This window comes from Globicephala melas, chromosome 2, assembly GCF_963455315.2.
Source record: "Globicephala melas chromosome 2, mGloMel1.2, whole genome shotgun sequence".
Classification (NCBI taxonomy): Eukaryota; Metazoa; Chordata; class Mammalia; order Artiodactyla; family Delphinidae; genus Globicephala; species Globicephala melas.
This window is the reverse complement of record NC_083315.2, coordinates 169081703-169095517: the sequence shown is the minus strand read 5'-3', so window position 1 is coordinate 169095517 and position 13815 is coordinate 169081703. Positions and strand designations below refer to the sequence as shown.

General features: G+C 46.7%; 1 protein-coding gene across 1 annotated transcript; it reads right to left on the bottom strand.

Annotated features, from left to right (window-relative positions):
- Positions 1-10933: 10933 nt before the first annotated feature.
- BDKRB1 (bradykinin receptor B1) lies at positions 10934-11932 on the bottom strand. The gene has a single exon (XM_030883449.2). It carries the CDS (start codon positions 11930-11932, stop codon positions 10934-10936), a length of 999 nt encoding a protein of 332 aa, XP_030739309.1.
- Between the last annotated feature and the right edge of the window lie 1883 nt (positions 11933-13815).

Below are 13815 nucleotides of genomic sequence, written 5' to 3'. Positions count from 1 at the left end.
GTGGATTGGAGAAGAAGCTCCATGTCTGTACTCGGCCCTTCAGAGAGAGAGAGAGAGAGAGAGAGAGAGACAGAGAGACAGAGAGAGTGGGAGCTGGGGCGCTGGAGCTGGCGATGCTAGGAGACCCTTTGCTAACCCGCCATGCCAGGTGTTCGTTAGCCCTACAAGGTGAGGTCTGGGCCTGGACCCAGGTGTGAAATATTCCAGGCAGGCACGTCCACTCATGGGAACTCAAAAATATTAATGTCTCCCTCAGCATTGATCCTCTTAACCAAGGCAGGAATTTCCTCATCTGCAAATGAATAATTGACCTTCCCAGTAGAAGAACAGAATCCTAACTGTGGGGTTTGCCAATTTCTGTCCTGCTGTAGGACCGTGCACTGTGCTTTGGTAAACGTGACGGGCATTCCATAAGTCAGGTGTTTGCTTATCAGAGCCCGTGTTGACAGTCTACTGTCGAACTTCAGGCCGACGAGCAATGTTCTGATTTCTCAGGCCAGCACACTCTTCTAGAACGTGCAAGCCCTGTAAGGATTGTTGTAAGCTACAGCTTTAAAGCAGGGGCTGAGAAGGAAGGAAAGAGGGCATATTGGGGTCACTGCGCAAGAGACGATGTTATTTTCTCTTTCCAACTCTCTCTTCTTGCCGGATGCTTCTGCCTATTCTGGCCACTTTGCTATGGGGCTTTGCTCACTGGATTCCTGTGCAGGGGCTCAGAAATTGCACTGCGCTGGAGGCAAGCAAGCCCGGTGAGTGCAGCCTCCGCCCCCGGGGAAGAGGCTGATCTGTCAGCAGGGGCGCTGCTCCTCGGCTCCCTGGGGAAGCCCCAGGAGGTCAGCTCCAAGAGGACCAGGGATGCTCCTCTGTCTTGTGTCCTGCTTAAGTTCTTTACTTAAGTGCCTGGCAAAAGCAGATGCTCAATAAATATCAGATGAAGGAATGAGCGCAGATTCAGCATTGCCAGAGCTTCCAAGTGTTCAAGGGAAGCCCCGAAGATGGATTTTTAGTATGGAATTTAACTATTTGTTAAACCCCGTGTGGTCCAGAGTAGATACGTGTGGAGGCGGGATCCTGCTTGTTGACCTAAATCCAGGCCACCTGAGCCTCTCTCTGCTCTCCAGGAAACCTACAGGGGCTGGGGCACTGATCAAAGTGTTGTCTCTGATAGCTTATGAGGGCCTGGTGGCCCAGCCCCGCCAGCTTCTCCATCACCAGGCTCCAGCAACACCGGCGTCCTTTCCATTTCTTGAATGAATCTGGGTCTTTGCTGCTATCGCATAAGGACAAGTCCTTCCCGTGCAGCAGGAGAGGCGGATCCTCCCCCGTCCCGCACTGTTCCGTGGAGACTGGCCTTGGCACCTGGCCTACTGGCCTCTCCTCCCCAGGTCCTTCCATCATCTTGCCTGCCTGATAACCCATCCCTCACCTCGCTAGTCTTTGACTGTCTGGTCCTTCTATTCCAACCGTGCATTGCCATGGCTGTCCTTGGTCCTTGTCATCTCCTGGGATGGCCCCACCTTTGGAAGGTTCTGTGCAAACATTCTTACTTGTGGCCACAGCCTCCTATTTTTCTTGCCCTCTCATCTAGGTACGCCTGCTACGCCTGTGCTTTCACCATATCAACAGTACTCCGCTTCCCTCATCTCCTATGTTCATTTTCTTCCCCAATTGAGCCACTTCCCATAGTATAACCAGAATCCCCAACACCCTTGAACGTTGGCTGCCCATCTGGCAAATCGCCAACTCTGGAGCAATCCACTGTCTACTGTTCTTGGGCCCACTGAGCTTGGCTAGAGTAATTCACATAAGAAATGCATGCCTCCTGGCTCCAGCCGGGCCCTCAAAGCCGCTGGAAGACCTTCAGGCTTCCCTCCCTGCCCTTGACCATCATGTATCCTCTCAACACCTGCATCCTCCTCAAACCTCGAATCCTTCCAGGGCTGCCTCATCCTTCCTTCCTTCCTTCATCCTCCTCCTTAACCTATGAACCATCCTGTCTCCGGATCTGATTAGTTTCTTTTCTCTGGAACACTCCTTTCCCCCATTTTGCTTGTCCTTTGGGACTCAGCTTCTATGTCTCTTCCTCTGGGAAACCCTCTCGAGCCGTCCCCTCCCAGCACCCCAGGCTGGACACCCCTTCTCTCTGCTCCCAGAGCACCTGCTCTCACCTGACACTGGATCACCCTACTCTGTGACACTGTCCTAATTATCGTTCCTGTTGCCACGGCCTCCTGGAAGACAGACTTGCTCAGGTTCACTGCTGGGACCCTCGCAGCAAGAAAGATACTGAAGCATTAAGTGTTCAGTAGATATCCCTTCACCTGCAGCCTACGCTTTCTACCTGTGTATGCGGTTCTGCCTCTACCAGCCCTTCCTCCCTCTCTCCATGTACCAGATTCTAACCCCTGTCAAACTCAGCTCACAGTTCACTCCCTTCACAGCCTCTTTTTTATTTACATCTTTATTGGGGTATAATTGCTTTACAATGGTGTGTTAGTTTCTGCTTTATAACAAAGTGAATCAGTTATACATATACATATGTTCCCATATCTCCTCCCTCTTGCGTCTCCCTCCCTCCCACCCTCCCTATCCCACCCCTCTAGGTGGTCACAAAGCACTGAGCTTATCTCCCTGTGCCATGCGGCTGCTTCCCACTAGCTATCTATTTTACATTTGGTAGTGTGTATATGTCCATGCCTCTCTCTCACTTTGTCACAGCTTACCCTTCCCCCTCCCCATATCCTCAAGTCCATTCTCTAGTAGGTCTGTGTCTTTATTCCTGTCTTACCCCTAGGTTCTTCATGACATTTTTTTTCTTAAATTCCATATATATGTGTTAGCATATGGTATTTGTCTTTCTCTTTCTGACTTATTTCACTCTGTATGACACACTCTAGGTCCATCCACCTCATTACAAATAGCTCAATTTCGTTTCTTTTTATGGCTGAGTAATATTCCATTGTATATATGTGCCACATCTTCTTTATCCATTCATCCGATGATGGGCACTTAGGTTGTTTCCATGTCCTGGCTATTGTAAATAGAGCTGCAATGAACATTTTGGTACATGACTCTTTTTGAATTATGGTTTTCTCAGGGTATATGCCCAGTAGTGGGATTGCTGGGTCATATGGTACTTCTATTTGTAGATTTTTAAGGAACCGCCATACTGTTCTCCATAGTGGCTGTACCAATTCACATTCCCACCAGCAGTGCAAGAGTGTTCCCTCTTCTCCACACCCTCTCCAGCATTTATTGTTTCTAGATTTTTTGATGATGGCCATTCTGACTGGGGTGACATGATATCTCATTGTAGTTTTGATTTGCATTTCCCTAATGATTAATGATGTTGAGCATTCTTTCATGTGTCTGTTGGCAATCTGTATATCTTCTTTGGAGAAATGTCTATTTAGGTCTTCTGCCCATTTTTGGATTGGGTTGTTTGTTTTTTTTGTTATTGAGCTGCATGAGCTGCTTGTAAATTTTGCAAATTAATCCTTTGTCAGTTGCTTCATTTGTAAATATTTTCTCCCATTCTGAGGGTTGTCTTTTGGTCTTGTTTATGGTTTCCTTTGTTGTGCAAAAGCTTTGCAGTTTCGTTAGGTCCCATTTGTTTATTTTTGTTTTTATTTCCATTTTTCTAGGAGGTGGGTCAAAAAGGATCTTGCTGTGATTTATGTCATAGAGTGTTCTGCCTATGTTTTCCTCTAAGAGTTTGATAGTTTCTGGCCTTACATTTAGGTCTTTAATCCATTTTGAGCTTATTTTTGTGTATGCTGTTAGGGAGTGATCTAATCTCCTACTTTTACATGTACCTGTCTAGTTTTCTCAGCACCAATTATTGAAGAGGCTGTCCTTTCTTCACTGTACATTCTTGCTTCCTTTATCAAAGATAAGGTGACCATATGTGCGTGGGTTTATCTCTGGGCTTTCTATCCTGTTCCATTGATCTATATTTCTGTTTTTGTGCCAGTACCATACTGTCTTGATTACTGTAGCTTTGTAGTATAGTCTGAAGTCAGGGAGCCTGATTCCTCCAGCTCTGTTTTTCGTTCTCAAGATTGCTTTGGCTATTCGGGGTCTTTTGTGTTTCCATACCAATTGTGAAATTTTTTGTTCTAGTTCTGTGAAAAATGCCAGTGGTAGTTTGATAGGGATCGCATTGAATCTGTAGATTGCTTTGGGTAGTAGAGTCATTTTCACAATGTTGAATCTTCCAATCCAAGAACATGGTATATCTCTCCATCTATTTGTATCATCTTTAATTTCTTTCATCAGTGTCTTATAATTTTCTGTATACAGGTCTTTTGTCTCCTTAGGTATGTTTATTCCTAGATATTTTATTCTTTTTGTTGCAGTCGTAAATGGGAGTGTTTTCTTGATTTCACTTTCAGATTTTTCATCCTTAGTGTATAGGAATGCCAGAGATTTCTGTGCATTAATTTTGTATCTTGCTACTTTACCAAATTCATTGATTAGCTCTAGTAGTTTTCTGGTAGCATCTTTAGGATTCTCTATGTATAGTATCATGTCATCTGCAAAGAGGGACAGCTTTACTTCTTCTTTTCTGATTTGGATTCCTTTTATTTCCTTTTCTTCTCTGATTGCTGTGGCTAAAACTTCCAAAACTATATTGAATAAGAGTGGTGAGAGTGGGCAACCTTGTCTTCTTCCTGATCTTAGTGGAAATCCTTTCAGTTTTTCACCATTGAGGATGATGTTGGCTGTGGGTTTGTCATATACGGCCTTTATTATGTTGAGGAAAGTTACCTCTATGCCTACTTTCTGCAGGGTTTTCATCATGAATGGGTGTTGAATTTTGTCAAAAGCTTTCTCTGCATCTATTGAAATGATCATATGGTTTTTCTCCTTCAATTTGTCAATATGGTGTATCACATTGATTGATTTGCGTATATTGAAGAATCCTTGCATTCCTGGAATAAACCCCACTTAATCACGGTGTATGATCCTTTTAATGTGCTGTTGGATTCTGTTTGCTAGTATTTTGTTGAGGATTTTTGCATCTATGTTCATCAGTGATATTGGCCTGTAGGTTTCTTTCTTTGTGACAGCCTTGTCTGGTTTTGGTATCAGGGTGATGGTGGCCTCATAGAATGAGTTTGGGAGTGTTCCTCCCTCCGCTATATTTTGGAAGAGTTTGAGAAGGATAGGTGTTAGTTCTTCTGTAAATGTTTGAAAGAATTCGCCTGTGAAGCCATCTGGTCCTGGGCTTTGGTTTGTTGGAAGATTTTTACTCACAGTTTCAATTTCAGTGCTTGTGATTGGTCTGTTCATATTTTCTATTTCTTCCTGATTCAGTCTTGGCAGGTTGTGCATTTCTAAGAATTTGTCCATTTCTTCCAGGTTGTCCATTTTATTGGCATAGAGTTGCTTGTAGTAATCTCTCATGATCCTTTGTATTTCTGCAGTGTCAGTTGTTACTTCTCCTTTTTCATTTCTAATTCTACTGATTTGAGTCGTCTCCCTTTTTTTTGTTGTTGTTGTTGTGGTATGCGGGCCTCTCACTGTTGTGGCCTCTCCCGTTGCAGAGCACAGGCTCCGGACATGCAGGCTCAGTGGCCATAGCTCACGGGCTCAGCCGCTCTGCGGCATGTGGGATCCTCCCGGACCGGGGCACGAATCCGTGTCCCCTACATCGGCAGGCGGACTATCAACCACTGCGCCACCAGGGAAGCCCCTCCCTTCTTTTCTTGATGAGTCTGGCTAATGGTTTATCAATTTTGTTTATCTTCTCAAAGAACCAGCTTTTAGTTTTATTGATCTTTGTTATCGTTTCCTTCATTTCTTTTTCATTTATTTCTGATCTGATCTTTATGATTTCTTTCCTTCTGCTAACTTTGGGGTTCTTTTGTTCTTCTCTCTCTAATTGCTTTAGGTGCAAGGTTAGGTTGTTTATTCAAGATGTTTCCTGTTCCTTAAGGTAGGGTTGTGTTGCTATAAACTTCCCTCTTAGAACTGCTTTTGCTGCATCCCATAGGTTTTGGGTCGTCGTGTCTCCATTGTCATTTTTTTCTAGGTATTTTTTGATTTCCTCTTTGATTTCTTCAGTGATCACTTCGTTATTAAGTAGTGTATTGTTTAGCCTCCATGTGTTTGTATTTTTTACAGATCTTTTCCTGTAATTGATATCTAGTCTCATAGCATTGTGGTCGGAAAAGATACTTGATACGATTCCAATTTTCTTAAATTTACCAAGGCTTGATTTGTGACCCAAGTTATGATCTATCCTGGAGAATGTTCCATGAGTGCTTGAGAAAAATGTGTATTCTGTTGTTTTTGGATGGAATGTCCTATAAATATCAATTAAGTCCATCTTGTTTAATGTATCATTTAAAGCTTGTGTTTCCTTATTTATTTTCATTTTGGATGACCTGTCCATTGGTGAAAGTGGGGTGTTAAAGTCCTCTACTATGATTGTGTTGCTGTCGATTTCCCCTTTTATGGCTGTTAGTATTTGCCTTATGCATTGAGGTGCTCCTATGTTGGGTGCATAAATATTTACAATTGTTATATCTTCTTCTTGGATCGATCCCTTGATCATTATGTAGTTTCCTTCTTTGTCTCTTGTAGTAGTCTTTATTTTAAAGTCTCTTTTGTCTGATATGAGAATTGCTACTCCAGCTTTCTTTTGGTTTCCATTTGCGTGGAATATCTTTTTCCATCCCCTTACTTTCAGTCTGTATGTGTCTCTAGGTCTGAAGTGGGTCTCTTGTAGACAGCAGATATATGGGTCTTGTTTCTGTATCCATTCAGCCAATCTGTGTCTTTTGGTGGGAGCATTTAATCCATTTACATTTAAGGTAATTACCATTATGTATGTTCCTTTTCCCATTTTTAAAATTTTTTTGGGTTTGTTATTGTAGGTCTTTTCCTTCTCTTGTGTTTCTTGCCTAGAGAAGATCCTTTAGCATTTGTTGTAAAGCTGGTTTGGTGGTGCTGAACTTCCTCCGCTTTTGCTTGTCTGTAAAGGTTTTAATTTCTCCATCAAATCTGAATGAGATCCTTGCTGGGTAGAGTAATCTTGGTTGTAGGCTTTTCTCCTTCATCACTTTAAATATGTCCTGCCAGTCCCTTCTGGCTTGCAGAGTTTCTGCTGAAAGATCAGCTGTTAACCCTATGGGGATTCCCTTGTGTGTTATTTGTTGTTTTTCCCTTGCTGCTTTTAATATGTTTTCTTTGTATTTAATTTTTGACAGTTTGATTAATATGTGTCTTGGCATGTTTCTCCTTGGATTTGTCCTGTATGGGACTCTCTGTGCTTCCTGGACTTGATTAACTATTTCCTTTCCCATATTAGGGAAGTTTTCAACTATAATCTCTTCCAATATTTTCTCAGTCCCTTTCTTTTTCTCTTCTTCTTCCGGAACCCCTATAATTCGAATGTTGGTGCATTTAATGTTGTCCCAGAGGTCTCTGAGATTGTCCTTATTTCTTTTCATTCTTTTTTCTTTATTCTGCTCTGCAGTAGTTATTTCGACTACTTTATCTTCCAGGTCACTTATCTGTTCTTCTGCCTCAGTTATTCTGCTATTGATCCCATCTAGAGTATTTTAAATTTCATTTATTGTGTTGTTCATCATTGCTTGTTTCATCTTTAGTTCTTCTAGGTCCTTGTTAAACGTTTCTTGCATTTTCTCCATTCTATTTCCAAGATTTTGGATCATCTTTACTATCATTATTCTGAATTCTTTTTCAAGTAGACTGCCTATTTCCTCTTCATTTGTTAGGGCTGGTGGGTTTTTATCTTGCTCCTTCATCTGCTGTGCATTTCTCTGTATTCTCATTTTGCTTAACCTACTGTGTTTGGGGTCTTCTTTTCACAGGCTGCAGGTTTGTAGTTCCTGTTGTTTTTGGTGTCTGTCCCCAGGGGCTAAGGTTGGTTCAGTGGGTTGTGTAGGCTTCCTGGTGGAGGGGACTAGTGCCTGTGTTCTGGTGGAAGAGGCTGGATCTTGTCTTTCTGGTGGGCAGGTCCACGTCTGGTGGTGTGTTTTGGGGTGTCTGTGGACTTATTATGATTTTAGGCAGCCTCTCTGCGAATGGGTGGGGTTGTGTCCCTGTTTTGCTAGTTGTTTGGCATAGGGTGTCCAGCACTGTAGCTTGCTGGTCGTTGAGTGAAGCTGGGTGTTGGTGTTGAGATGGAGATCTCTGGGAGATTTTCGCCATTTGATATTATGTGGAGCTGGGAGGTCTCTTGTGGACCAGTGTCCTGAAGTTGGCTCTCCCACCTCAGAGGTACAGCACTGACTCCTGGCTGCAGCACCAAGAGCCTTTCGTCCACATGGCTCAGAATAAAAGGGAGAAAAAGTAGAAAGGAAGAAAGAAAGAAAGAGGATAAAATAAAATAAGGTAAAATAAAATAAAGTTATTAAAATAAAATAATAATTATTAAGAAAAAAAATTTTTTTAAGTAAAAAACAAAAACAGACAGATAGAACCCTAGGACAAATGGTGAAAGCAAAGCTATACAGACAAAATCTCACACAGAAGCATACACATACACACTCACAAAACGAGGAAAAGGGGAACAAATAATATATCTTGTTCTCAAAATCCACCTCCTCAGTTTGGGATGATTCGTTGTCTATTCAGGCATTCCACAGATGCAGGTACATCAAGTTGATTGTGGAGATTTAATCTGCTGCTCCTGAGGCTGCTGGGAGAGATTTCCCTTTCTCTTCTTTGTTCGCACAGCTCCCAGGGTTCAGCTTTGGATTTGGCCCCGCCTCTGCGTGTAGGTCGCCTGAGGGCGTCTGTTCTTCGCTCAGACAGGACGGGGTTAAAGGAGTAGCTGCTTCGGGGGCTCTGGATCACTCAGGCCGGGGAGAGGGAGGGGTACGGAGTGCGGGGTGGACCTGCGGCGACAGAGGCCATCATGACGTTGCACCAGCCTGAGGCGCGCCATGCGTTCTCCCGGGCAAGTTGTCCCTGGATCCTGGGACCCTGGCAGTGGCGGGCTGCACAGGCTCCGGGAGGGGAGGTGTGGAGACTGACCTGTGGTCGCACACAGGCTTCTTGGTGGCGGCGGCAGCAGCAGCCTTAGCGTCTTATGCCCGTCTCCGGGGTCCACGCTGTTAGCCGCGGCTCGCGCCCATCTCTGGAGCTCATTTAAGCAGCGCTCTTAATCCCCTCTCCTCGCGCACCAGGAAACAAAGAGGCAAGAAAAAGTCTCTTGCCTCTTTGGCAGGTCCAGACCTTTTCCCGGACTTCCTCCCGGCCAGCCGTGGCGCACTAACCCCCTGCAGGCTGTGTTCACGTCGCCAACCCCAGTCCTCTCCTGGCACTCCGACCAAAGCCCGAGCCTCAGCTCCCAGCCCCGCCCGCCCCGGCGGGTGAGCAGACAAGCCTTTCGGGCTGGTGAGTGCCGATCGGCCCTGATCCTCTGTGCGGGAATCTCTCCGCTTCGCCCTCCGCACCCCTGTGGCTGTGCTCTCCTCCACGGCTCCAAAGCTCCCCCCCCCGCCCCCGCCACCCACAGTCTCCGCCTGCGAAGGGGCTTCCTGGTGTGTGGAAACCTTTCCTCTTTCACAGCTCCCTCCCACTGGTGCAGGTCCCATCCCTATCCTTTTGTCTCTGTTTATTCTTTTTTCTTTGGCCGTACCCAGGTACGTGGGGAGTTTCTTACCTTTCGGGAGGTCTGAGGTCTTCTGCCTGCATTCAGTAGGTGTTCTGTAGGAGTTATTCCACGTGTAGATGTATTTCTCATGTATGTGTGGGGAGGAAGGTGATCTCCGCGTCTTACTCTTCCGCCATCTTCCGAGTAGAGTCCACAGCCTCTTTTTTGATAACTCTAGAAGGAGATCATCCCCTTTCCCTCTGAATGCTGCAGGTACTGGGTCTTTGTCACACGCGTGCGATTTCTCATTTACTTTTTTTTTATACTATAATTATTTTGATCTACGCAAGCTCCTTGTGGATAGGCTCTCTAGCTAGGTCATCTCTCTAGTCCTAGCAGTTAACTTAGAACATTTTGGATGGACAGGCAAGTGGAAATGTAACAAGAGATGCTTACTGGAAACTTGTTTCCTGCCGCTGTGACAAATTAACCATAAACTTGGTGACTTAAAAACAACACAGATTTATTATCTTCTGGTTCTGGAGACGAGGCATCACTGGGCTGAAATCAAGATGTCAGCAGGGCTGGTTCCAGAAGGAGGCTCCAGGGAGGATCCATTTCTTTGCCATTTCACGTCTCGACAGGGGACCTGCAATTCTTGGCCTGTGGCCCCTTCATTGTATCCCTCCAGCCTTCTCTGTGTCTGACACTTTTGCCTCCTCTTTTTATAAAGACCCTTGTGATGACATTGGGTCACCCAGATAACACAGGATAATTTTCCATCTCAAGATCCTTTGCTTAATTACATCTGCAAAGTCCCCATTACCCTATACACATTTACAGGTTCCAGGGACTAGGTCCTGGTGATCTTGGGGGACCATCATTCAGCTTATTACAGTAGTATTTATTACGTCAGTAATAGTTGATGAGGAAGTCACACTTCTTGGCTCCCTGATGCTTACTTTTTAAAATAAATTTATTTATTTTTGGTTGCGTTGGGTCTTCGTTGCTGCGCGCAGGCTTTCTCTAGTTGCGGCGAGCGGGAGCCACTCTTCGTTGCAGTGCGCGGGCTTCTCATTGCAGTGGTTTCTCTTGTTGCAGAGCACGGGCTCTAGGTGCGTGGGCTTCAGTAGTTGTGGCTCTCCGGCTCCAGAGCGCAGGCTCAGTAGTTGTGGCGCACAGGCTTAGTTGCTCCACGGCATGTGGGATCTTCCCGGACCAGGGCTCGAACCCGTGTCCCCTGCATTGGCAGGCGGATTCTAAACCACTGTGCCACCAGGGAAGTCCCTCCCCGCTGTTTTAATTCCGCCAGAAAAGTTGAAGGATTTCTTTTCTATGGGACGTGGATATTGGAGTCAGTCATCTAGGGATGCATCGTTTATAAAGTTCCCAGACCTTGGTCCTGAAAAGCCGGCCCAAAAAGACATAAATCACTGGATTCAGGCAGCTGTTCATGAAAGCAAAGAAGTTGGCCCATTGCAGGCCCAGGTCGGTGAAATTCTCCCAGAAGCAGCCTCTGACAGCCCGCACCTCGAACAGGAATTCCAGGAAGGCAAAGAAGTGGTAAGGGGTCCAGCAGAGCAGGAAGGCAGCCACAAGCAAGAGGATCAGGGCCGTGGTCTTGCCATCCGTGGGCCCCCCGTGCCTTGTCTTTCTGACCTCCCCCCGCCCTCGCAGGGCTGCCAGGATGTGACAGTTGAAGAAGACAATTGCAACCAGTGGGAGAAGGAACCCCAGCACGTTTAACTCCACCATCCTTGCAAAGGGCCAGGCCTCGCTGGGGTACAGCAACACACAGGCGGAGATGTTCAGTTCCGGGACAGCTTTGACGGAGCGCAGCAGGAACGTGGGGATACTTAGGAGGCCCCCCATGGCCCAGATGAGCACGCAGGTGGCCTGAGCCCACCGCCGTCGCCGCCGCCTCCAGCTGGCCATGGGGTGCACCAGCACGCGGTAGCGGTCCTGGCTGATGGCCACCACCAGGAAGATGCTGATGAAGAGATTGGCCTTGATGACACCGTTGACCACGCGGCAGAGGAGGGCTCCAAAAGGCCAGTTGAATTCCTTCCAGATGTTCTCTGCCCAGAAGGGCAAGCCCAAGATGAACACCAGGTCGGAAGCCGCCAGGTTGGCCAGGTAGATTTCTGCCGCGTTCAGACGCCATCGGGCCAGGAGAAAGACGGACAGCACAAAGAGGTTTCCCAGCAGCCCACAGAAGCAGATGGTGATGATAAATGTGGGTAAGACTCTATGCAGCAGGTCCCAGGCTTCCTGAGCGCTGTCGCAGGACGTGGCATTTGGAGGCAGGAGCTGGCTCTGGTTGGAGGACTGGAACTCCAGGAGGGTCCGGGAGGCCATCCACGGTGACCTGCAATGAACATCACAGAGCATCACACGGGAGGCGGCCATTCTAGCCCGCAGCCCAGCCAGTGTGTCCCCAGTTTTGGAAAATAAAGTTTTATTGGCACACAGCCGCATCCATTCATTTACCTTTTGTGTTAAAACAGCAGAGTTGAGTGGTTGCAACAGTGGCCCTTTGGCCTGCAAAACTGCAAATACTTACCCCCTGTTCCCTTAGAGGAAAAGTATGCTGACCCCGGGTATAAAGGAAAGGACCAGGGCTTTTGAAACCCGAGTTCAAATCTTGACGTAACTACTTGTTGTGGGCCACTTACACCAACTGACTTTTATTGTCCTTTTTGAACATTGGACCTAATTGTATCCCTCTTGTGGGATTGTGGCAAGGACTGGCGAGTGTATCTGTGGAGAGCTTGGCCTGGTCGCCTGGCTTAGAGGAAGCGCTCAGTGGAAAGGGAGGACGAGTCTTACTTACAACCATACCATTATTATCAGCAGTGTTTCATTACACAAAGTACTGGCACAAAGTAGGTGCTCGTGTTTGATTGAAGGAGCACCTACTTTGCGCCAGTACTTTGCCAGGTGCTGGAGATCCGGGGAACGGGGCCCAGCCCCCTGGAGGTGCTCACCATCTAGAGGGAGGCAGACATGGAGACAGTGGTCGATGACCGAAGATGGAATGAAGCAAGGAAGAGGCCCGGCCCTCAGGGATGCTGATCCACTGGGACGGGGACCAGTCAGGTGGAGGAGGTGAGGGCAGTAGTAGAAGGTGGGGGGTTTCTGGCACTCCACACCTAAAATCCCTCCTCCCACCTGGATGAGTTAATATATGCAAAGTGCTTCAAAGGGTTCCTGGCTCTTTGTAGGCACTTGCTACCCGTTAGCTACTGTTATCATCATCGTTATCCTTAGTGATGCCTAACAGTCCTTCCCTTCAACTGGGCGAAACTCATAGCATCCAACACAAGATATTGCGTAAGAGAGCTGATCTCGGGAAAACCTATTTGGCTCTGCAGTCTTAGGCAATCACTTTGTGTCTCTGAGCCCGACTTTCCTCATCTGCGGAGGACGTGATGACCTTCTCGCTGTGACACTGCAACCCACACACTGTGCTATTCACATTGGGTAAAATCCACGGGTCCCTCCATTCATTCATCCACTGGACAAGTATGTACTGAGCACATCATGTGCTAGGCACTGTTCTAGGTGTTTGGGACATAGCCGTGAATCAAACGAGCAACACCCCCTGCCCTCAAGGTGCTTCTAGCCTTATGGGAGAAGAGAGGCGATGGCAATAAGTATACTGAATAAACCTGTTAGCCGGGGAGGGGCAGCCATGGAAGCGGTGAGATGCGATCAGGATCTAGGTATGGTCTGAAGGTAGAATCACCATGATTTCCAGTCAGATATGGGTTATGACAAAAGGGGAATTGCATGAAGCTTAGATGTTTGGCCTGAGCCCCCGGAAATAGGAAGCTGCAGTCAACTGAACTGGAGACGACAGAGTGACGATAGAGCAGGTTTCTTGGCGGGGAAGATGGGGGGTTCACATCTGGACATGTGAAGGCTGAGCCGTCTGTCGGACATCAGGTGGGGATACTGGGGCAGTTGGCTACACAGCACTGGTGTTGAGAGACCACGTCTGAGACAGTGATACATCATTGGGAGTTGTAATCACATGGATGGTATTTGGTATTTAAAGCCACAGGACTGGATGAAATCACCAAGGGAGAGTGCAGGCAGAGAAGAGAATCAGCTGCTGGGCTGCCAGTTGACAGGTCAGCAGAGGACACGGGAAATGAAGGGTTAGGAGGCTATGACATATCCGTGGCTTACAGGGTTCTGACCCAGAGCATATGGAGGAGAAAGGACACTCTTCTTCT